Here is a 23,002-nt window from a genome sequence, read left to right as displayed (position 1 = left end):
TAAATTCTATCTAACATTAACCTAACAAACCAATCAAACTGACAGCTAACCAACACAGACGAGAAACCGCCAGTCACTGAACCACATGCATGCAAGCACGCACTTTTCTTTGTGTGTTTTATGCACACACAAACCCAAAAATACATTATATTTAATGTACAGGTGACAAATAGATTCTTTACACTGGTTATGCGTGAAACATTGGCCTGCTGTAGCTGATTTTTTTTTTTCCAGTAAAATACACACGTAAGGCTAATATCTAATAGGGATTAGTTAAAATGGTATTAAAGGTATTAAAAATACCAGAAAACAAACAGTGCATAAAGCTCGAGTTTGCTTCACCCACGTGAATGCAGTATGAAAGTAGATTTGTTAAGTTCGAGGCACTGTTGAGTGTTAGGTTCTCCATTTCCATCCATTCTGTGTGTTGTGTCATTTATAGATTTAGAACGAGGGGTTCTTTCTTTCACTCTTTTCAAGCTTCCTTTTTCTTCCTTCACATTAATTCCCAAGGTCAAACCCAAAGTTCTGATGTAAGGTTCAACCTGGTTATCATGGTCTTCAGCTCTCTTTCTTTTTCCACAGTAACACAACTTAAAGTGTTACATTATTTTCTAACCCTGATGTTTTGTTTCCTTCTTTGCCTCTCTTAACTGCTTGCCAGTGCTTTGCCATGATGAATGCTTAACCTGTGCATTAAAGAGGTAAATTATTCAGTGTTTTCGGGGTACCTACCAACCATATTACTTTCATCATCCTTTGTCTCTGTCAAACTCCATCGGACATTTATTTTCACTCCATTCTTTATATAAACACCGCAGCCATTCATACTGTCTCAAAGTCACTAATATTCTTACTAACAGCTCATCCTGTAAATTTACAGCTTTTCCTGAAATTAACACAACCATAAGTGGGCTTCCTAATATACACTGGGTTGACTTGAGCCTCTTATCATTGACTTCGCCTTTCCTTTTTCCATTTTGTCCCAAATAGTGATTTAAAGAACCCCCAGTGCATGGGATGAGATTTAAAAAAGAGTGGTGATTTCTAACATTAAACTATTTCAACAAACATCACTTAAGTTTTCTCACAAACTTTCAAATGCAGGAAACATGAGCATGAGAAGCTCGCCATAAATTCTATCCATGAGTGTGGGGAATACATTTATAGTGCTAATTTAAACAGTTTGATTGATCAAATTTTATGGCACAGTTTGACATAGTTCAGTTACAGCTACAGTCGCATGCCATGTTTTTCTTGCTGTGTTGTGAAGTGATATTTTGTTCCCATACATTAATAGATCCACTGCCATCTGAATCATTTTACTTGCATCGTGAATTTAACATGAGTTTGATGAATGTGCATCTAATTTGCAACTAGTGAATGATCTTTTACTAAGCTAATTTTAACATTAACATTGCCTGGGTAATACAGTACATTTAGATGCTTGTTGCAGTGTGTGTTTTGGCTGTGATTACCACAGTAATTACAATTTTAATTCACACTGCTTCGAGCAGGTCAAATGTGATGTATTACCTTTAACCTGTCATGCTTGATTATAATCCTTTCTTTACCATTTGCTTCCACTAATGCAGAAAGCTGCAGAGAAACTCAAAGCAGAAGAGCGGAAAAAAATGGCCGAGATGCAGGCAGAGTTAGACAAACAGAAGCAGTTAGCTGAAGCTCACGCGAAGGCTATTGCCAAAGCTGAGAAAGAGGCTCAAGAGCTGAAGCTCAAAATGCAGGAAGAAGTAAGCAAGAGAGAAATTGCTGCTGTAGATGCAGAGAAGCAAAAGACCAACATCCAGCTGGAGCTGCAGGAGCTCAAAAATCTCTCAGAGCAGCAAATCAAGGACAAAAGTCAACAGGTAGATGAAGCACTTCACAGCCGGACTAAGATCGAAGAGGAAATCCGCCTCATCAGGATCCAACTCGAGACAACAGAAAAACAAAAGTATACCGCCGAATCTGAGCTCAAGCAGCTTCGCGATAGAGCGGCTGAAGCAGAAAAACTCAGAAAGCTTGCCCAAGATGAGGCTGAGAAGCTCCGTAAACAAGTAAGTGAAGAGACGCAGAAAAAGCGCCAGGCTGAGGAGGAACTCAAGCGCAAATCTGAGGCAGAGAAGGAAGCCGCTAAACAAAAGCAAAAAGCTCTGGAGGACCTTGAAAAACTCAGGATGCAGGCCGAGGAGGCTGAAAGACAAGTGAAGCAAGCAGAGATTGAAAAGGAAAAACAAATCAAGGTCGCTCATGAGGCTGCACAGAAAAGTGCTGCAGCTGAACTCCAGAGCAAGCACATGTCATTCGCGGAAAAGACCTCAAAGTTGGAGGAATCACTCAAGCAGGAGCATGGTGCTGTCCTTCAGCTGCAACAGGAAGCAGAACGCCTCAAGAAACAACAGGAAGATGCAGAAAATTCCAGAGAAGAGGCTGAAAAAGAGCTCGAGAAATGGAGGCAGAAGGCTAATGAGGCTCTTCGCCTGAGGTTGCAGGCCGAAGACGAAGCTCACAAAAAGACCCTCGCTCAAGAGGAAGCTGAGAAACAAAAGGAGGAGGCAGAGCGTGAGGCTAAAAAGAGAGCCAAAGCTGAGGAGTCGGCCCTGAAGCAGAAAGAAATGGCTGAAGAAGAACTCGAGAGGCAGAGGAAGATAGCTGAGAGCACAGCCCAGCAGAAACTCACTGCCGAGCAGGAGCTCATTCGACTCAGGGCGGACTTTGACAACGCAGAACAGCAGAGATCCCTCCTTGAAGATGAACTTTACCGCCTGAAGAATGAAGTCGCTGCAGCTCAGCAACAAAGGAAGCAGCTAGAAGATGAACTGGCCAAAGTTAGGAGTGAAATGGATATCCTCATTCAGCTGAAGACTAAGGCAGAAAAGGAGACCATGTCTAATACAGAGAAGAGCAAGCAACTACTTGAGGCAGAAGCTGCCAAGATGAAGGACCTTGCTGAGGAGGCAAGCAGGCTTAGAGCCATTTCAGAGGAGGCTAAGCATCAGAGGCAGATTGCTGAGGAAGAGGCAGCTCGTCAGAGGGCAGAAGCTGAGAGAATTCTCAAAGAGAAGCTGGCTGCGATCAGTGAGGCCACTCGCTTAAAAACAGAGGCCGAAATTGCCCTGAAAGAGAAGGAGGCAGAAAACGAGAGACTCCGGAGGCAAGCTGAGGATGAGGCTTACCAGAGGAAAGCTCTTGAAGACCAGGCCAGCCAGCACAAGCAAGAGATTGAGGAAAAGATTGTGCAACTCAAAAAATCCTCTGAGGCGGAAATGGAAAGACAGAAAGCCATAGTGGATGACACACTCAAACAGAGGCGAGTTGTCGAAGAAGAAATCCGGATTCTTAAACTCAACTTTGAAAAGGCCTCATCTGGAAAACTGGATCTGGAGCTGGAACTGAACAAGCTGAAAAACATTGCAGATGAAACCCAACAAAGCAAGATCAGAGCCGAAGAGGAAGCAGAGAAACTGAGGAAGCTTGCCCTTGAGGAGGAGAAGAGGAGGAGGGAAGCAGAGGAAAAGGTGAAGAAGATTGCTGCTGCAGAGGAAGAGGCCGCCAGGCAGCGTAAGGCAGCCCTAGAAGAGCTTGAACGGCTGAGGAAGAAAGCAGAAGAAGCCAGAAAGCAGAAAGATGAGGCTGACAAAGAAGCTGAAAAACAGATTGTTGTGGCCCAACAGGCAGCCCAGAAATGCAGTGCAGCAGAGCAACAGGTTCAAAGCGTCCTTGCCCAACAGATAGAAGACAGCATCACGCAGAAGAAGCTCAAGGAAGAGTATGAGAAAGCCAAGAAGCTGGCCAAAGAGGCCGAAGCTGCTAAGGAGAAAGCAGAAAGAGAGGCAGCTCTCCTTCGTCAGCAAGCAGAGGAGGCAGAACGGCAGAAAACAGCAGCTGAGGAAGAAGCCGCAAACCAAGCCAAGGCTCAGGAAGACGCCGAGCGACTGAGGAAGGAAGCTGAATTTGAAGCTGCCAAACGAGCCCAAGCTGAGGCTGCAGCGCTCATGCAGAAGCAGCAAGCTGACACTGAAATGGCAAAGCACAAAAAGCTGGCCGAGCAAACGTTAAAACAGAAGTTCCAAGTGGAGCAAGAGCTCACAAAGGTTAAGCTGAAGCTTGATGAAACTGATAAGCAAAAATCTGTCCTAGATGAAGAACTCCAGCGCCTCAAAGACGAGGTCGACGATGCCGTCAAACAAAGGGGTCAGGTGGAGGAGGAGCTGTTCAAAGTCAAGGTCCAGATGGAGGAACTGCTCAAACTGAAAAATAAAATCGAGGAGGAAAATCAGCGTCTGATTAAGAAGGACAAAGACAGCACACAAAAACTGCTTGCTGAAGAGGCTGAGAACATGAGAAAGCTTGCAGAGGACGCTGCTAGGCTTAGTGTGGAAGCGCAAGAGGCTGCACGCTTGAGACAGATTGCAGAAGATGACCTTAATCAGCAACGAGCACTTGCAGAAAAGATGCTCAAAGAGAAAATGCAGGCAATTCAAGAAGCATCTCGACTCAAGGCTGAAGCAGAAATGCTCCAGAAGCAGAAGGACTTGGCTCAGGAGCAGGCTCAGAAGCTGCTGGAGGATAAACAGTTAATGCAGCAGCGCCTGGAGGAGGAAACCGAGGAATATCACAAGTCACTGGAAGTAGAGCGAAAAAGGCAATTGGAGATCATGGCTGAAGCTGAAAGACTCAGACTTCAGGTTTCTCAGCTCAGTGAAGCCCAGGCCAGAGCCGAAGAAGAGGCTAAAAAATTCAAGAAACAAGCCGATAAAGTTGCTACCCGTCTTCACGAGACTGAAATTGCTACCCAAGAAAAAATGACTGTAGTGGAAAGACTGGAATTTGAGAGACTAAATACCAGCAAAGAGGCTGATGATTTACGCAAAGCTATCGCAGACCTAGAGAACGAGAAGGCTAGACTGAAAAAGGAGGCTGAAGAACTTCAAAATAAGTCTAAAGAGGTATTGTGTCAAAAATGGCATAACAGAGCAGCTTATGTCATTGTTAACTCTATCAAAAAGCTAACTCACTTCATTCTTAAAGTTTCCTCTGTTCCTTCCTCTGATTACACTAATCATATCATTTTTTACTGAATATGATTTAATTTTTTTTACAGTGCACTGTGCTCATGCAGAAAACATCCTGAATGTCCAGCCGTATCATGCACTGTTGACATGCTTCATTTTTTCTTTCAGTTTCAAAACCTTTTTATCCCTTAGCTTGTGACAAAATTAAAAACAAACATTATTAGAAATACAGTTTGAAAACCAGATGAACTGTTCAGCAGTTTGAGCAACAGAGGGAATTAGAGAAGATCTACCCTAACTCGAGGGGTAGTATAGCCTTCATTGTGAATACTGTGTTGCCATTATCCAAAGGGTGCATCTGCCATGGTCTCTACCATTAAAAAAAACTATAGATCTGTCTTAATATATCACAGAAATTACTGGAGCCCTGCATGTCCAGTAGGGATGTCATTATAACACCCCCCACCCCCCAAAAAACCCCTCACAACAATAATGATATTGCAATATCTATGGAAATTCCCTATAGTTAGCAAGATTGGTTGCTTTGTCATTATTACCACCAAAAACCCAGTATCCTAATAATTGTATTTATCTATTTAAAAAGCTACCATAATAACTTGGTAACAAACTAATTGATTGCTTAATAATCCACATTAAGTTTGTCAAACATATTTCTCATATCCAGTGTTACTTTTTTAACAGCAGTCACCAAGAACAAACCGATCTGTTGTTTTGGAATTATATTTTTTTCAGGTAAATGTTATGAGTTTACATTGTTTACTCCAGTTAGTAGGAGTATTTTTTGTAATATTTTTAAAGCCCTCACCTATGGTCATGAAATCTGGGTAATGACCAAAGGAGTAAGGTTGCGAATACAAAGGAGCAGAATGAGTTTTCTTCGTAGGGCGACTGCGCTGAGGAGGAGGATCTCTGGAAATACTCTGCTTAGCCTGCTGCCACTGTGACCCAACTTAGAAGCACTGTGTCAGTTTTATGACTGGCAGTGGAATATCTAATACCGACTTTGATAAGTACAAGTAGCATCACAAGGCTTTGAGAAAAATAAAAGAGCATTGCCAGCATTTGGATAGATTCTAGAGGTCAGTTGTTATACACAGATTTCAATGTTATATGTAATAATGCAATTCTGTGCTTCACTTGTATGGAATTATATTTATATTATAACAAATGCGTGAGCAAAAAAATAATCAGACCAAATAATTTCATTTCACAAGCGCAATTAAATTCAACAACCTGTCAAGTAGAACTCAGTCGCGTGCAAAAAGAAGCCGTCTTGCATGCAAGAGCTTTGCACAAATCAGAAAGTCACATTGTGCAACAAGTCAAGTAATGTAACAAAAATAATGCTGTGTGAGTCCAGGTTTACACTTATTTTTCTCCCTGGAAACAGCATGCCAATTCAAAGAGAGGCAGCTACAGGAGATTCAACAACCCTAACCCTATCAACACAATTTAAAAACTGGTATATAAGGTGAAGTCCACACTTTCAACACAAGTTGAAATGGAGACACAGTGTGGCTGTATCTTGTTGCTATTAGGTGCTTAAATTGGTCATGTGTTTTGGACATGCCAGTGCATCCGTTGACCACAGAGGGTTAATTATCAACAGTTACTGTTTGCAGTGCAGTAGTGGAAACACCAACAACTGTCACTGAATTACTTTAATGTTGAAGAAATATTTTAAACCAGAGTGTTCTAAGGCAAGTTCTGAAGCCTCTGCACTGCTGTCTGTAAAACTGTAGAAGCACGTGCAAAGCAGACACTCTTACACACATGATGGTATCTTTTGTGCGCGCAGCTACTAAGTTCTACGTCTGTGGGTTTCTGAATTTAGATGCGAGGAATTTACCTGCAATGATGCTCGCGCATTTGTTATGACATAAATAACCAGATTTATCCTTAGAATGGCTATCTCAACCTGCAAGACTCCAAACTGTCAAAAACAAATTCTAACAGAAGAATTCAACATTTTTTCGAAAACATGTTGAATCTCCTGTAGCTACCTCTCTTTGGTCTGAATTGGCATGCTGTTTCCAAGGGAAAAAAGTGTAAACCTGCACATATTAGTACAGTAGCAGTATATGTGGCTATAGCCAAAAGCTATAGTTTCGAACTTTGGGGTGCTAATTGTCATCCCAGCTGCTTCAGACTTGGCTGCGAACTACCTTAGCGCAAGGTCAATACAGCCAACAAAACCACATCATTTACAAAAAGCAGATATGAAATCCCGAGGCCACCAAACCAGAAATAGATACTAACATGATTTTATTCAAGTTCTTTTTTAAAACTTGAATCAAACTGTCAAAGGCTGTTGCTCAGGTAAATGTATTACTTTTTAATTCCCCCCAACAGGTTCAGCCTCTATGGCCCCCTAGACACCCATGCAGATTTTCTACTAAAAATCTTTCCATTAAAAACAATTAGTATGATATCAATAATAATTAAATAGGATTAACATTTTTTATTTCAGTTTTAGTGTTCTTTAAATGAGATGAATGAGATAAAAAATTAGATCACAGCTAACACATTGTTTCTGTAAAAACAAAAACTTCTCTTAGGGACCCCAAACTTTTGAACAACATTAGAGTTCTAGTGGATACACATGACCAGGGGTAACAGGTTACATCAAAATGTGTATCAGACAATAGATTCAGGTTAAGCTATGTTAATATGAAGTAACAACTTAAACAAATACACAACATTGTTATTTTAGTAGTGCCAACAGTTTTTACATAATCTTATTAAAATTGTAACTAAAAATATATAGAAGAAGACAACTGGCTAAAAAATGATAACATAATCATGAAAAAACAGGAACGCACACATGTTCACATTATAATTTCATTTAGTATTTTGCGTCATTAGCATAAGCAGAGTGCATTGTGTAAATTTCTTGCAATTATTAAACAGAAAAAAATAAAAATAAAAAACATGGATTTCGGTGCCACAGCTATAAACATATTGTAACTTCTCTTTTTATGTTTTTTTTCTCCATCAGATGGCTGATGCACAGCAGAAAAAAATCGAGCATGAGAAGACAGTCCTCCAGCAGACATTCATGACAGAAAAGGAGATGCTCTTAAAGAAAGAGAAGCTCATTGAAGATGAGAAAAAGAGGCTCGAGAGCCAGTTTGAAGAGGAAGTGAAAAAGGCCAAGGCGCTCAAAGATGAACAGGAACGCCAGAAACAGCAGATGGAGCAGGAGAAAAAGACACTCCAGGCTACCATGGATGCAGCCCTTAGTAAACAGAAAGAGGCTGAGGAAGAAATGCTTAGAAAGCAAAAAGAAATGCAAGAACTCGAGAGGCAGAGACTAGAGCAGGAAAGGATTCTGGCAGAAGAGAACCAGAAATTGCGTGAGAAGCTACAGCAGCTTGAGGATGCTCAAAAAGATCAGCACACTAGAGAAACTGATAAGGTCCTTCACAAAGACATTATCCATCTAACAACGATTGAGACAACAAAGACGGTTTACAATGGTCAGAATGTTGGTGATGTGGTAGATGGTATAGACAAAAAGCCAGATCCGTTGGCTTTTGATGGCATCCGTGACAAAGTACCTGCAAGCAGGCTTCATGAGCTTGGTGTCTTACCAAAGAAGGAGTTTGATAAACTCAAAAATGGTGAAACCACTGTTCAAGAGTTAGGCAAGACTGACAGTCTAAGAAACATTCTCAAAGGAAAGAATGCCATTGGTGGTGTTTTGACACCCTCCAATCAAAAAATGTCAATCTATCGAGCATCAAAAGAGAAGAAAATTACTCCCGGCACAGCCATGATCCTTCTTGAAGCACAAGCGGCCACAGGTTACATGTTAGATCCAATTAAGAACCAGAAACTTTCTGTTAATGCAGCTGTCAAGGAAGGACTGATTGGCCCAGAACTGCACAACAAAATGCTTTTAGCTGAGAGGGCTGTTGTTGGCTACAAGGATCCATACACTGGTGGAAAGATCTCTGTCTTTGAAGCCATGAAAAAGGGACTAATAGAACACGATCATGCAATCAGAGTCCTTGAGGCTCAGCTTGCTACTGGTGGCATCATTGATCCAATCAACAGTCACCGTGTGCCCACTGAAACAGCCTATAAACAAGGACACTATGATGCAGAAATGAATAAGATCATGGAGAACCCATCAGATGACACAAAGGGATATTTTGACCCCAGCACTCAGGAACCTTTGACATATTCTGAGTTAATGGCAAGATGCACTACTGACCCTGAGACCAGTCTGTTACTCCTGCCAATCACAGACAAAGCTGCGCAGTGCTCCAGTATATATACAGAGGAAGAGACCAAAGATGTATTCGGCAAAACAACTGTGTCTGTGCCATTTGGTAGATTCCAGGGAAAGACTGTCACAATCTGGGAGATAATCAATTCAGAATACTTTACAGAAGACCAGAAGAAGGACCTTCTCCGTCAGTACAAAACAGGCAAAATCACAATTGAAAAGATCATTAAGATTGTTATCACTGTTGCTGAAGAAAAAGAGAAGAAAAATGAAATTACCTTTGATGGTCTGAGAGCACCCGTCCCTGCTACTGACCTCCTGGAATCCAAAATCATTGATAAAGATCTGTACAACAAATTGCATAATGGCAACATGACCGTCAGTGAGGTGTCTCAAATGGAGCCTGTCCACAAAGCACTGAAGGGTACAAACGGTATTGCAGGTGTAGTCATTGACTCATCTAAGGAGACAATGTCCTTCTATCAAGCCATGAAGAAGGACATGATGAGGCCCGGGCCTGCCTTGAACTTGCTTGAAGCCCAAGCAGGAACAGGCTACTTGGTCGATCCAGTTCACAATCAGAAGTATACCGTTGATGAAGCTGTCAAAGCAGGTGTTGTTGGTCCTGAGCTGCATGAAAAGCTTCTGTCTGCAGAAAGAGCTGTTACAGGCTACAGAGATCCATACACTGGAAAAACTGTATCTCTGTTCCAAGCAATGAAAAAAGATCTCATACCTAAAGAACAAGGACTCCGCTTACTCGATGCCCAAATGACAACTGGTGGCATCATAGATCCAGTAAAGAGCCATCGCATTCCTCATGATGTGGCTTGCAAGAGAAACTATTTTGATGATGAAATGAAGCAGGCTCTGAGTAATCCAACTGATGAAACTAAATGCTTCTTTGACCCCAACACAAAAGAAAATCTCACATACTCTCAGCTCTTTGACAGATGTGTCACTGACAAGAAAACTGGTCTGCGGGTCCTGCCTCTTTCTGATGAAGCAATCAGTGCTAAGGAACAACCAGCATACACCGAAGCCCAGACCAAAGAGGCTATGACTCAGGCTACTGTAGAAGTTAACTCTGGACCATTTAAGGGCAGGAAAATGACCCTGTGGGAAATTATCAACTCTGAATACCTCACTGAGGAAGAGAGACTTGACCTGCTCAGACAGTTTAGGTCAGGAAAAATTACAATTGAAAAGATAATTAAGATTATCATCACAATTGTAGATGAGAAAGAAGCCAAGAAACAAGAACAGTCCAGCTTCAAGGGACTCAGAGCTCCTGTCCCAGGAGACTCCCTTTATGAGTCTAAAATCATTGACAAACCAACCTTTGACCTGCTTCAACAAGGCAAAACTACACCCAAGAAAGTCAGTGAAAATCCCAATGTCAGTAAATACCTCCAGGGCTCTAGTAGCATTGCTGGACTCTACCTGGAACCAACAAAAGAGAAACTCAGCATTTATCAAGCTATGAAGAAAAAGCTTCTCCGCCATAACACTGGCCTTTCACTTCTCGAGGCTCAGGCTGCAAGTGGGTTCATTGTAGATCCTGTAAGAAACCAATGCCTGTCAGTAGATGAAGCAGTAAAGTCAGGAGTTGTTGGTCCAGAGTTACATGAAAAACTCCTCTCTGCAGAAAAAGCTGTCACTGGTTACAAAGATCCATTCACAGGCAACAAAATCTCCCTCTTTGAAGCAATGCAGAAAGATCTCATCTTAAAAGAACATGCAATGCCCCTATTGGAGGCCCAGATTGTGAGTGGAGGAATTATTGACCCTGTAAAAAGCCATCGTGTCCCCACTGATGTTGCATATCAGAAGAACATTTTGAGCAGAGATATTGCCAAGACCCTCTCTGAACCATGTGATGAAAACAAAGTTTTCTCTGACCCAGAAACTGATGAGAATATAACCTACAGACAACTTAAAGACAAATGCCAAAAAGATAAAGACACAGGCCTGTACATGCTCTCACTCTCCAAGCCGCAGTCTCCAACTGTTGTAGAGAAGACATACCTCTACACAGAGGAGCAAACACAGAGTGAGCTGTCCAGTACCCAGCTTGACATTCCTATTGAGGGGCTTGCTGATAAACCCATGAATCTCTGGGATGTCGTGAACTCAAATTTGCTTCCAGAGCAAGAGAGGCAGAAGCTCCTAGATGAATATCGCTCTGGTAAAATCACTAAAGAGCGGATGATCATCATCATTATTGAGATCATGGAGCAAAGAGAGATCATCAGAAATGATAGTCCACTGTCATATATGACTATAAGGAGAAGGATAACTATTGAGGAGCTCTACAATGCTCGCATCATTGATTTGGAAACATACAACCTTCTTAAACAGGGCAAGAGAGACATCCGTAACATAATGGAGTTGACAAGTGTAAAGCAGTATCTTTATGGAACAGGCTGTGTCGCAGGCATCACAACAGACTCGAGCTCCAAGCTAAGCATATACCAAGCAATGAAGAGAGGTTTTATTAAACCAGAAATAGGCCTCACCCTCCTAGAAGCCCAAGCTGCTACAGGATTCATTGTTGATCCACTGAAGAACGAAACGCTCACTGTTGATGAAGCTGTCCGTAAGGGTGTTGTTGGCCCTGAGATCCATGATAAACTTCTTTCAGCTGAAAGAGCTGTCACAGGATACAAAGATCCCTACAGTGGAAAAATCATATCACTTTTCCAGGCCATGAAAAAGGATCTCGTTCCAGAGGATTATGCTCTCAAAATGTTGGAGGCACAAACTGCCACTGGTGGTATTATTGATCCTGAATTCCAGTTCCACCTGCCAACAGATGTCGCTATGCAAAGGGGCTATATCAACAAGGAAACCAATGAGAAACTGAATGATGATGTGAAAGGATTCGTTGATCCTGTCACTGATGAGAAACTGTCATATGCACAGCTACTCAAACGATGCAAGTTGGATGGTGGATTGCGCCTGCTTTCATTGGGAGACCAGCGGCTGACATTCAAGGGTCTGAGAAAACAAATCACAATTGAGGAGTTGATTCGCTCACAAATCATTGATCAGCAGACTGTCAGTGACCTGAATGAAGGTCTTGTTTCAGTAGAGGAGATTAGCAATAGGCTATCAAGGTACCTGCAGGGTACAGGCTGTATTGCTGGTGTATTTTTGGAGTCCACAAAGGAACGCCTGTCAATTTACCAGGCTATGAAGAAGAACATGATTAGGCCAGGCACTGCATTTGAACTCCTTGAGTCCCAGGCAGCCACAGGATATGTTATCGATCCAATCAAAAACCTCAAACTGACTGTCAATGAAGCAGTAAAGATGGGAATAGTAGGCCCAGAATTCAAAGACAAGCTTCTCTCTGCTGAGCGTGCAGTAACAGGATATAGAGATCCTTATACAGGCAAGACAATCTCTTTGTTCCAGGCCATGAAGAAAGGGCTTATCCTAAAAGATCATGGTATCCGTCTACTCGAAGCTCAGATTGCCACTGGCGGAATAATTGACCCGGAGGAAAGTCACCGTCTGCCAGTTGAGGTGGCTTACAATCGTGGCTTCTTCGATGAGGAAATGAATGAGATACTGACAGATCCATCTGATGATACCAAAGGCTTTTTTGATCCCAACACTGAGGAAAACCTAACCTACCTCCAGCTGATGGAGAGGTGTATCACTGATCCTGACACTGGCCTGGTGCTCCTGCTACTAAAAGAGAAGAAGCGGGAAAGAAAGACCTCTTCCAAATCCTCAGTACGTAAACGCAGAGTTGTCATTGTAGATCCAGAGACTGGCAAAGAAATGACTGTGTATGAGGCCTACCGCAAGGGGCTCATTGACCACCAAACCTACCTGGAGCTTGCTGAGCAGGAGTGTGAATGGGAAGAAATCACAATGACTTCTTCTGATGGCACTGTAAAATCCGTCATTATTGACAGGAAGTCAGGAAGACAGTATGATGTTGATGACGCTATTGCACGTGGCTTTATTGACCAGAATGCTCTTGAAACATACCGAGCTGGAAACCTGTCCATCACAGAGTTTGCTGACATGCTTTCTGGAAACATGGGAGGCTTCCGTTCAAGATCATCCTCATTTGGTTCTACCACTGGTTCCACTTACTCCTCTCCAATGAGCCCCCTACCATCAATTAAACCACCTGCAGTCATATGGAATGACCCAACAGAGGAGACTGGCCCTGTAGCAGGAATATTAGACATAGACACATTGGAAAAAGTGTCTGTCACTGAGGCAATCCACAGAAATCTGGTAGACAACATCACTGGTCAAAGACTGTTGGAGGCCCAGGCATGTACAGGTGGAATAATTGACCCCACAAGTGGAGAGAAATACTCAATTGCCGAGGCCACAGAAAAAGGTCTTGTGGACAAAATCATGGTTGATCGTCTCAACCTGGCTCAAAAAGCATTCAATGGATTTGAAGACCCCAGAACTAAAGTGAAGATGTCTGCCTCCCAGGCCTTGAAAAAGGGCTGGTTGTATTATGAGGCTGGTCAGCGTTTCCTTGAGGTCCAATATCTAACTGGTGGACTCATTGAGCCTGATGTTGAGGGCAGGGTGTCAATAGATGAATCCATTAGGAAGGGTACGATCGATGCTCGCACTGCCCAGAAACTGAGGGATGTCAGTGCCTATTCTAAATATCTGACCTGCCCAAAAACCAAACTGAAAATCTCCTTCAAAGATGCCATGGACAGAAGCATGGTTGAGGAAGGCTCTGGCTTAAGGCTTCTGGAAGCCTCTTCACAGTCTAGCAAAGGCCTCTACAGTCCCTACAATGCTAGTGGCTCTGGATCGGCTTACGGCTCCCGGACTGGCTCAAGAACCGGATCCCGATCAGGCTCCAGGAGAGGCAGTTTTGACGCTGGCTCTGGCTTCAGCATGAACTTCTCATCTTCCTCCTTTACATCTTCTTCTAGCTACAGCCGCAGATTCTAGATTTTACATATTGACTAAAAACCAGCAGTACTAATGCACTTTACAGTTGCATTTCTAACAGGAAATAAATAGTTAAAGTAACAGAAAATATAATTTATTTGTTCTTCCCTGCATGTGGTCAAAACAAGAATTGAATTGTCTAGGTTATTACTTTTTCATATAACATCAGTCTAAACATGCGCTCTAGATGTAGAGACATAACCAGGCATTGCAAAATATATAAAATATTCATATCTTCTAGTACAGATGACAAAGTGAGTTTATATTTTTCAAAGCAAAGCATGCCTTTTCTGCTGTTTGAGTTTATAGTTTTTATATTACACAGTTCAAAAGATGTATACTTTATACTTTCTGAAACTAATATATACTTCCTGTATATCAAACAGAAATATTTCTTGAATATTTCATGTTTCCTTAGAAATTTTGTTTATTTTTTATCTTTTTCAACAGTACTGGTAAAGAGATACCAAATGTTAACATAATTCTAATGTTTTTAACTAAAATATTTGGATGCATTTAAAATTCCTGAATGTTTGTAAAGAGTATGCACAGAGTATGTGTTAATTTTTTAATGTTACAAATTGTCTGGGCTACTGCATTATGCACCCAGTAAATTGCAGCACAGAATACATCTGCGACACTACACAAAGAGACACTATAGGAATGCAACAAGTTCCACAATTAAATCCATGTACACTGTTCTGAAATCAGTTTCAGATCTGTCATTACTTTGCTTTTACACCCATTTATATTCAGTATGTGTTTTCATCTTTTGAGTTAACTGCACCATTGTTTTACACACTGCTCATAACCATCATCACTCAAGTGCTCCCACTAAATCCCAAGATGATGTCAGACTCGATCCCGATCCCCCCACAGACCTGCTCCTGTTATTTTGATTCTTGTAAGTTGAATTTATTATTTCTATTTGTTTTTCTTTCGTTGCCCATTTTCTTGTCTTTGTTTTGATCACAACTAATAGCCAGACCCAAACACTGCCTTTGGTGTCATTTCACTTGTCAACTTTCTCTGTTCATTCTCATTATTGTTCTTTTTCACCGTCTTCCTTGTTTTTTCACAGCTGCCTCAGTCACTCAGAATCCAACATCTGGTCACATATACTCAACTGGCTGGAGAATACGATCTCCTAACCTTGGATGGATCTGTGAGTCCATGCCAGCTTCATGCTGTAACACAGGTACAGAGCATAATTGCGTCATTGTTTTTCAAAGATCAAGCTTTGTTTCGTCAAGATTTGTTTTGCAGTATTCATTTCATCGCTTTCTTTTTAATTTCTCGCTGCATTGTTTGGTTTATTTTGATTACATTTTTTTTTTCTTTTGCTTCTAGATACCATTGAGTATGTCCTTTCTTCCATTGTACATCACTGTTGAAGAAAGCTGAGGCTGAGTCAACATCATCTTGGGATGCCTTTCTAGGAACACTTCATTTATTACCATTTGTCATGTATTTATTACTTGAATGCTAATACTGATATTTATGTTATATCCTGGCATTTTTAGAGAAAAGCCACTGAGAATAAAAACATTTATGTGTACATTTCAATCAAGATAATACATCAAGACTTTTTTTTTTTTTTTTTGTATTCCTGACTACATATCCAGTTCAACTGAAGTGCCTATGAAAGTAATTTGGAGAACTGAGATATTGATTCAGCACCACATTGCATGAATTTATGTTTTTTCAAATTAATTCCTTTCTTTTGCGTTTTTTTTTTGCTGCAGATTTCCTTTTTTGCAGATTCAAAGACAGCACAAAGAATAATTGTGCTTAGTTATTTTCTCAAATGACCTATTTCTGTTATGCATCTTTAAAGTTTTACTGCTGTAAATCTTTTTGTTTTCATGATGGTTTTGATATTATGAATGTCTTGCATGTTTTACTAACTTTTTAAAGGATATTGGGGGGAAAATGTCGGTGTAAAATAAAAGCAACTTCAGTAAGTGTTAAGTGTGCCAATTTAAGTTTCAGCAATATATAAAACGACAAACTAACTGGTTGGATTTTGTTATGGGGCAGATGTTGCTTCAGCGACATGGTAAAAAAATCTCTTGTATGTGAACTTAACACTATGTTGTAAATAAACGTGCTCTGAAGAAGCATTCTTGTCATTTGTATATCAGTACCCATGCATTTAAAGTTTTTTAAGAGTACTTTTTCACTGCTTCTGCCTCAGTTTATATTAATATAAATACTACGTTAATATTTGATTAAAGGGTAATGGGAGTATTCTATATAGAAAAACTGCTTTAATAAGCCTGTAGAGGTGATATAATACCATTAGCTGAAACAAGTACCTTATCACTGATAGAAGAGAAGAAAAAAATAAATAGCAGTCAACCACATGAGGGCAGTGTTAGACAGACCTACCTACTGCAAGGAAGCGGCTCAGTCAGGTGAACACGCCACAGGTCCAACACCTGCTCTGCCCTGAACCCAATCTTAATTCTGTTTATCACAAAAGCGAGTTTCTATCATTAGGCATTTCAAGACTAATTACAGTCACTTTTCTATACAATTTCTATTTTTTTTTTAGCTTTTCATAAATCAGAGTGAAAAGATCCCGAAATGGGATTTCTGAATTCAGGGTATGCATGTTTGCTTACACCCAAAGTCCTTCACACTAGATGCATACAGATGTTTGCTCTGTGTGCCAACATTAGCCAATGGGTTTGATGGAAGAGCCTGCCAACAGAAGCTCCGGGGCATTCACCACCCTGAATTCTTCACTTAGCTCCCTTGACTACTCTGAATTGACCCCTCCTCTCCCAACTCTCCCTGCGTTTGATGAGAGGGAGGTAAGCACACAGAAATAAAACACACTGTATACAGAATGCTATAAAATAATGAATTGCTCCATTAACAGTCTCAGCTAAAGCAGAGCGACTGGAACAGGGATCATTTTGTATATTTTACCCACTGGTTTCTTGCAGGATAAAGGCTGCCACTTGTTTGGATCACCAGGAGCTACTTCACAGGATCAGAGCTATGGGTATGCTACTGTAAAAGAATTTAAAAGCAAAAAGAATGAATGAAATACTCTGGACCACAACAGAAAACAATCATTTTTTAAAAAAAGAAAAAAACAGAATGACTGCCAGATTGACAGTGGCCACCAACAGCCTGTGACAACAGTCATTTGTAGCAGCTTTGTGGACCAGTGCATCTCCATTTGTCACAGATACAAAGACACGGTCTTGAATTGTGTAGTAAGCACAAAGTGTAAAGCATCTGATTGGAACATAGTTAAACAAGAAAGCCAGAGTTCCAGCCCAGCAGATAGAGAGAGCACATGCCTTCCTAATGATGTATTTTGGAAAGTTTTTAAGCCAAGAAATCCTGATAGTATATCTGTGTAGCTGTAATTTCATTATAATAACAGTAACACATAAGTAGCAATAAAATGATAAGCCACAAACAGCAGTGTATTGTGTCACTATCAGGATATAGCAAAATGAATACTGTTATTAGCATGAAAAGGTATAACCAACCAAGACAGGCCATCAGTTCACACACACCAGTAAAAGTAGTCATAAAACTGCAAAAAAAGAAAAAAAACTCTGGCAGGGAAGTATATGAATATTTAAATATTACCAATCAATAACTGTATTTACTTATGAATATTAATGATGATAGCTGTTTGAGTGCCATGTTTGCAGTCATTTAATTCTACAATCCTTATGTGCATGATTGTAAATTACAGTGGTAATAGCATTTGACTAAAATGTGATCACTACAACTTTTTCTCCTGTTCTTCTCTGATTCAGCAGGGAAATAGAGGACATGAGCCAATGGCAGTGTGAATTCAGGGGTCAAATCAGAGCACTGAGACAGTGGCTCAAGAGCATGGAGATGAGGCTACCTCCTCTGGACCCCAGGGTCAGTTTGCTTTACTGTGTGTCTGCCTGCATGCTGTTGCCTGCATTCTAAAGTTCATCGTATGAAACGGGCTAGTGAAAAAATGCACCTCTGCGTATGTTTATACTGTGTTAATATCCCAGGGAGTTGAACACTGTGACGCTCATTAGATGCCACTGGTGTCTCACAGATAGTGAAGCAAGTGGGTTTACTTCTGGGAGCTCTGTGCTGGGCACCAAAAATGTGTAACTGCACAATAACATTTAAATGTAATGTATAGTGACCATTTGGAGGTCTGAAGGACACCTTGTATGTAACTTTGAGACATCAGTGACAAAAGAGCAGTATTTGATTTCCAGGGAAGAAGAAAAAAGAGGTGTTTGGCACTTTGAGAAAGGGGAAAAAATTGTATATTTAATTAATTGATGTTGTTATTAAAATCTGTAGCATCTTTGAGCTTCCTGCCAAGCAAGTCTACATAATTAAAATCCATCTGTCATGCCTCTGCTTCCTTTTCTCTCTCCCTGACTCCCTGTTTATGCCAGCTACAGTACTTCTACAAAAATATGTTTTGGCTTCCATTTTTAATCACACATGAAAACAATTCAGCAATGCTACTATCAGGTCCCAAGATTAGAAAAAAATTCTACTCTCATTCTACTTTCATTTATTAGTTCAGTGCAGTTTGAGCTGTACTAATCTCTCCCTGCTAAATGATTGCTATGACAATGCTAATGTTTAGCAATTATGCTTACGAAGGGTATTGTAATTTTGTTAGCATATTAGCATGCACACAAACAGGAAATACAAGGTGAGGACTTTTATTTCATTGCTCAAGAAGAGACACCCGTGGAAGTCAAATGAATTAATCTTTTGTCCTGCCTCCCTCTCGGCACCCCCAACCAGTCACGGCAGATGGCTGCCCCTCCCTGAGCCTGGTTCTGCAGGAGGTTTCCTCCTGTTAAAACTGTTAAAAGGGGTTTTTCCTCCTCACTGTCGCCAAGTGCTTGCTCATAGAGGGTCATTTGATTGTTGGGGTTTTCTCTGTTTTATTCTACGGTTTTTACTTTACAATATTAAGCACCTAGTACTATATAAATATAAATGTATTAGATTAATTAATAATAATAATTAATTAATAATAATTAATAAATAAAAGTTGTGTTAGCGGCCGGCAACTGCGCGAGTAGGCAGAAAATGAGAGATTCAGTTCTGTCCCCAGGGTCAGAAGTAATCAACTCCCCAGGGTCAGAGATTTTTGGTTTTATAATTTTATTGCATGAACATCATTCTTCACTCAATGTTGTGCCCATTCCCTCATTATTGTCTACCACTCTCATGTAATGTCACCCTGTCTTTATGTCTTCTACTTCAGCTGCTCAGTTTCCTAATGGAGATTAGGCTCCGTTTTAACAATAGTATACTGGATCCTGTAAACGATGTGGAGACTAAGAGAGCAAAGAAATCAAAGGGAAGCTCAACCAATGACTCATGCAAGTCACTATACTGAGACCTTTGAGTGTACTGAAAGAGAGGAGCAGGAGTGTGGAAGTTTGTCAAAATACTCAGAGGGCCACTGAGGTGGTCCTCGTCCCCTCCTGCAGAGAGACTTCTTTAGACCACAGGAGGACAGAGGGGCTGGGGAATCAGACCCTATTGTGCCTGGCCTGGACAACCGGGCTAGAGAAGTGCTTGGCACTGGAGGCCCTCTGCACACATGAGCGAACACATTGAAAAGACATCAGACTCAGATGGGAGGAAGAGGCAAGGGGGCAGGAAAAAAAAGAAAAGAAAGGAAAGCAGGATTTTTATGGTAAAAGCATTCAGATCTAACTAAGTGGGCATTTACTGAACACAATTAGATTTAGTCATACGGCCAAATTTTTTACAAATATTTATAAATGCAACTTGTCGCAACCGAACCCAGTTACAGTTAGCCAGTTACAACCAGGCTTACTAATTGAGTTACTGGTGATCAAGAAAATTGCAAGATAATAATCAAAAAACCAAACAAGTATTAGAAAAATGCAGGTCATAATGGAATGTCACTTTGCTCTTCAAATGTTGCACTCTCTCTTGTTTTTTTCGATAAATGTTAATGCTATTAAAATTTAAGGGTTTCCTTTCAATCTAACTGCCCATAAACTTTGTCATGTTTCCATCAACTGTTACTTTTCAGTCAAATTACTTCAGTTTTATACAACTACAAGAAACCGTGTAAACTGTAAATGTGAATCTAAATTTGCTAATTTACTATTTCTACTCGTCTCACAGCATTTTGTGCTTTATTGGCACATAATTAATTCAGCTTTGAATAAAGGAACATTTTCATTTTGGTTACCCTATTGTCCAGTAAATGAAAGCTATCCCTGCTCATAACATTAACATATTACGACTCTGTGGGGTACAAGGAAGGAACGGTAATATTTCATGTGAATATTCTTAGTGAGGGGTGACTGCACCTTTTCAAACATCTGTGAATCGGTTGCACACAAGGATTAAGAAGTGTTTGATGTTTTGATTGATTTATTCAGGGCATGGGTTTAACAGTCCTGACTGAATTTTCAAGGAATTGATTAACTGAAAAGGAACAGAATAAACCTGTACATATATCATTAAAAAAGCAAACAAATACTTTTTTAAACAGAAGCTCTTTTTAGTTATTCATTCTTCAGACATTTTACATTTTGTGTGTGAAAGCAGCTGGTGTTTCCCTGGGGACCGACATCAAAGATACGGTGGCACATCTGATCACATGGCTGGAACACTTTGGCGAGCTTTAGCCTTTTTTATTTTTATAGCTTGCATTATTTATATTAATGTAGAGCATGAATTTTATATATATGTGGTTTTGAAATTATTAAAAATAAACAAATACAATTACAATCATAATACACAAACACAAACATTACTTTAATATTAAAAGTTGCTGTTAATAACCGTGAAATGATAGGAAACACACACAGACACATACACATATATATATATCTGTTATATTTCTGATCTGTAATAATAGGGTAGAGGAGAAGCGGCGACAGGAAAAAATACATAAAGACATCTCGTGTATGCTTCACAAACTACAGAGAAGACATCAAGAGTACAACAAACAAACAATGGCATGCACAAGGAAAAGAAAGTTTGAGAAGAAAAATATGAAGAACTGGAAGAAAAGCATGAGGAAAAGCAACAAAAATGTGAAGAACTGGGAAAAAGTGTAAAAAACTTGAGGTGCAGCATGAAGAGCTTTTCCGATGATAGACAAACCTCACACCGCAGAACAAAGATCTGCAGGAAGTGTGCCTGAAAAAGAAGAAAAAGCACTTCAAGTTTTTCCCGAAGAAAGACTCTGTTGCTTCTGCAATTCAGCCTGGACAAGAGTAGGCCAACAGGGGCAAATCATACAATAAATGACGCAAATAAATTCACGGTGCTTCAGGGTCTTATTCAATCTCAGTGTTGTTTAGAAAACCCAAAGACACAAAAAGAAAGCATCATTCAGATTAGCCGCATATTAACTTAAAATCTGATGCAGCCATCCAACACAATCTCAGTCTACATGTCTTCTCCAGGGAAAATAATTATTTAATCTTCAAAAGGAAACATAGTGAAGCTTTAGTCTGGACCCCAGCGAGAATGTGTGAATTAAAGGAGTGTCTTTTATCTGTACCATTCCTTTATCATACTGCATCCGACCACAGACCTTTGTCATGGTAATGCTGTTAGTCTGCTGCACTGCTGGTTCCAGTCTGGCCTGAGGGACTTGTTAGTTAGCAGCATGAATAAGGACATCCCTTGGCATCCCCTCCACCACAATATAGACCCTTCTCCAAAGCACAGGAGAGAGTTACACACCTGCTCCTGAACACAAAACAAGCAATGAAGGGTCTTACTCTGTTTTCCCATGAACTCTCAATTACACATTAAGCTTTAAATTGGACACTGTAAATTATGAATGATTTTGATTAACGTGTTAATGAAATTATTTTTTACTCTGTCCGACTCACTATTGCCGCACTTTCTACATTTCTTAAACTTTTGCACATATAATCACAAGACTGCTGCCTTAGAAACTGAATGGAACTAATTTTTGCCTTACCCAACACACTGAAAACACATCAGAGAGGCTGAAAACCGCAATCGCAGCGATGGTAATTTCAACTTTCCTTTTGTACAGTGGCAGAACAAAATGTGACTGACATGTCAAAATGACAACGCTTTGTCAATAAAGGTTAAGGTCAAAAGTTCTTCTCTCCATCATCACCCCCTCAGTCCATGCTGATGAGGTTCTTCTGGATAAAGACACTTTGTGTCTTAAAGGTCTCTGGTTTAGCTCAGACTTTGGCAGATTCTGCATCCCAACTAAACCCCGTGCAGACGACTTCAAAACAAACTCAGGGAAGGCAGTGAAAGATCAGAACCTATTATCCGCTCCTCTCTGTCCCTGACAGCTTGCAAACGGTAACCCTCCTTTGACGCTGTCATAATCTTTTGGAAAGACGAGACTTGTTGCCGAAAAGACAAACGGATAATCGATTAAGCTCAGACGGCCGTGAAGTAAATCTGTTTATTTTAACTCGAATCTTATTTTAAAAAGAATCTGATGTTCTTTTTGTTCTTGTAGCGCATCCATTTCATTTTCATCTTATTGCACTTTGGGTAATCTCGTCCATTACAGATTTTTTGTCCACAGCAGTATGGGGTCTCTTCTTTTACTGCCCATGCTTTCCTGTTCTCAGTATAAAATGCAGACTTATGGCTTTAAATTTTCTCCTCCTGGCAGCGATTGAATCAAATGCATACTTGATGATGTGGCTGAACTCCTCTATCCTCGAGTGGCTGAATCCTTCTCTCACCCACGGGTGTGATTTCCAGTATCCAGGCAGCCCAGCAGGGCCCAAGCAAC

The 23,002-nt window shown here is 40.5% G+C and overlaps 2 protein-coding genes across 10 annotated transcripts in view; both read left to right on the top strand.

Annotated features, from left to right (window-relative positions):
- The window catches only part of plecb (plectin b), a 118,777-nt gene extending 102,434 nt beyond the window's left edge, over positions 1 to 16,343 (top strand). For all 9 annotated transcript variants that reach the window (XM_039619380.1, XM_039619379.1, XM_039619382.1 and 6 more), the window contains 4 exons: positions 1,596 to 4,949; positions 8,035 to 15,124; positions 15,302 to 15,418; positions 15,571 to 16,343. In XM_039619380.1, coding sequence (XP_039475314.1) covers positions 1,596 to 4,949; positions 8,035 to 14,220 — 9,540 coding nt within the window. In that variant the 3' untranslated portion in view covers positions 14,221 to 15,124; positions 15,302 to 15,418; positions 15,571 to 16,343. The remainder of the gene's footprint in view (positions 1 to 1,595; positions 4,950 to 8,034; positions 15,125 to 15,301; positions 15,419 to 15,570) is intronic.
- Positions 16,344 to 17,194: 851 nt separating this feature from the next.
- macf1b (microtubule actin crosslinking factor 1b) overlaps positions 17,195 to 23,002 on the top strand; it is a 28,122-nt gene continuing 22,314 nt past the window's right edge. The window contains exons 1-2 of the mRNA XM_039619385.1: positions 17,195 to 17,233; positions 18,009 to 18,120. The gene's annotated coding sequence lies outside the window, so the exon portion shown is untranslated. The remainder of the gene's footprint in view (positions 17,234 to 18,008; positions 18,121 to 23,002) is intronic.

The sequence above is a fragment of the Oreochromis aureus genome, linkage group 11 (assembly GCF_013358895.1).
Source record: "Oreochromis aureus strain Israel breed Guangdong linkage group 11, ZZ_aureus, whole genome shotgun sequence".
In the NCBI taxonomy this organism is placed as follows: Eukaryota; Metazoa; Chordata; class Actinopteri; order Cichliformes; family Cichlidae; genus Oreochromis; species Oreochromis aureus.
Note: the sequence above shows the minus strand (reverse complement) of the source record. Positions and strands in the feature narration are given on the sequence as shown.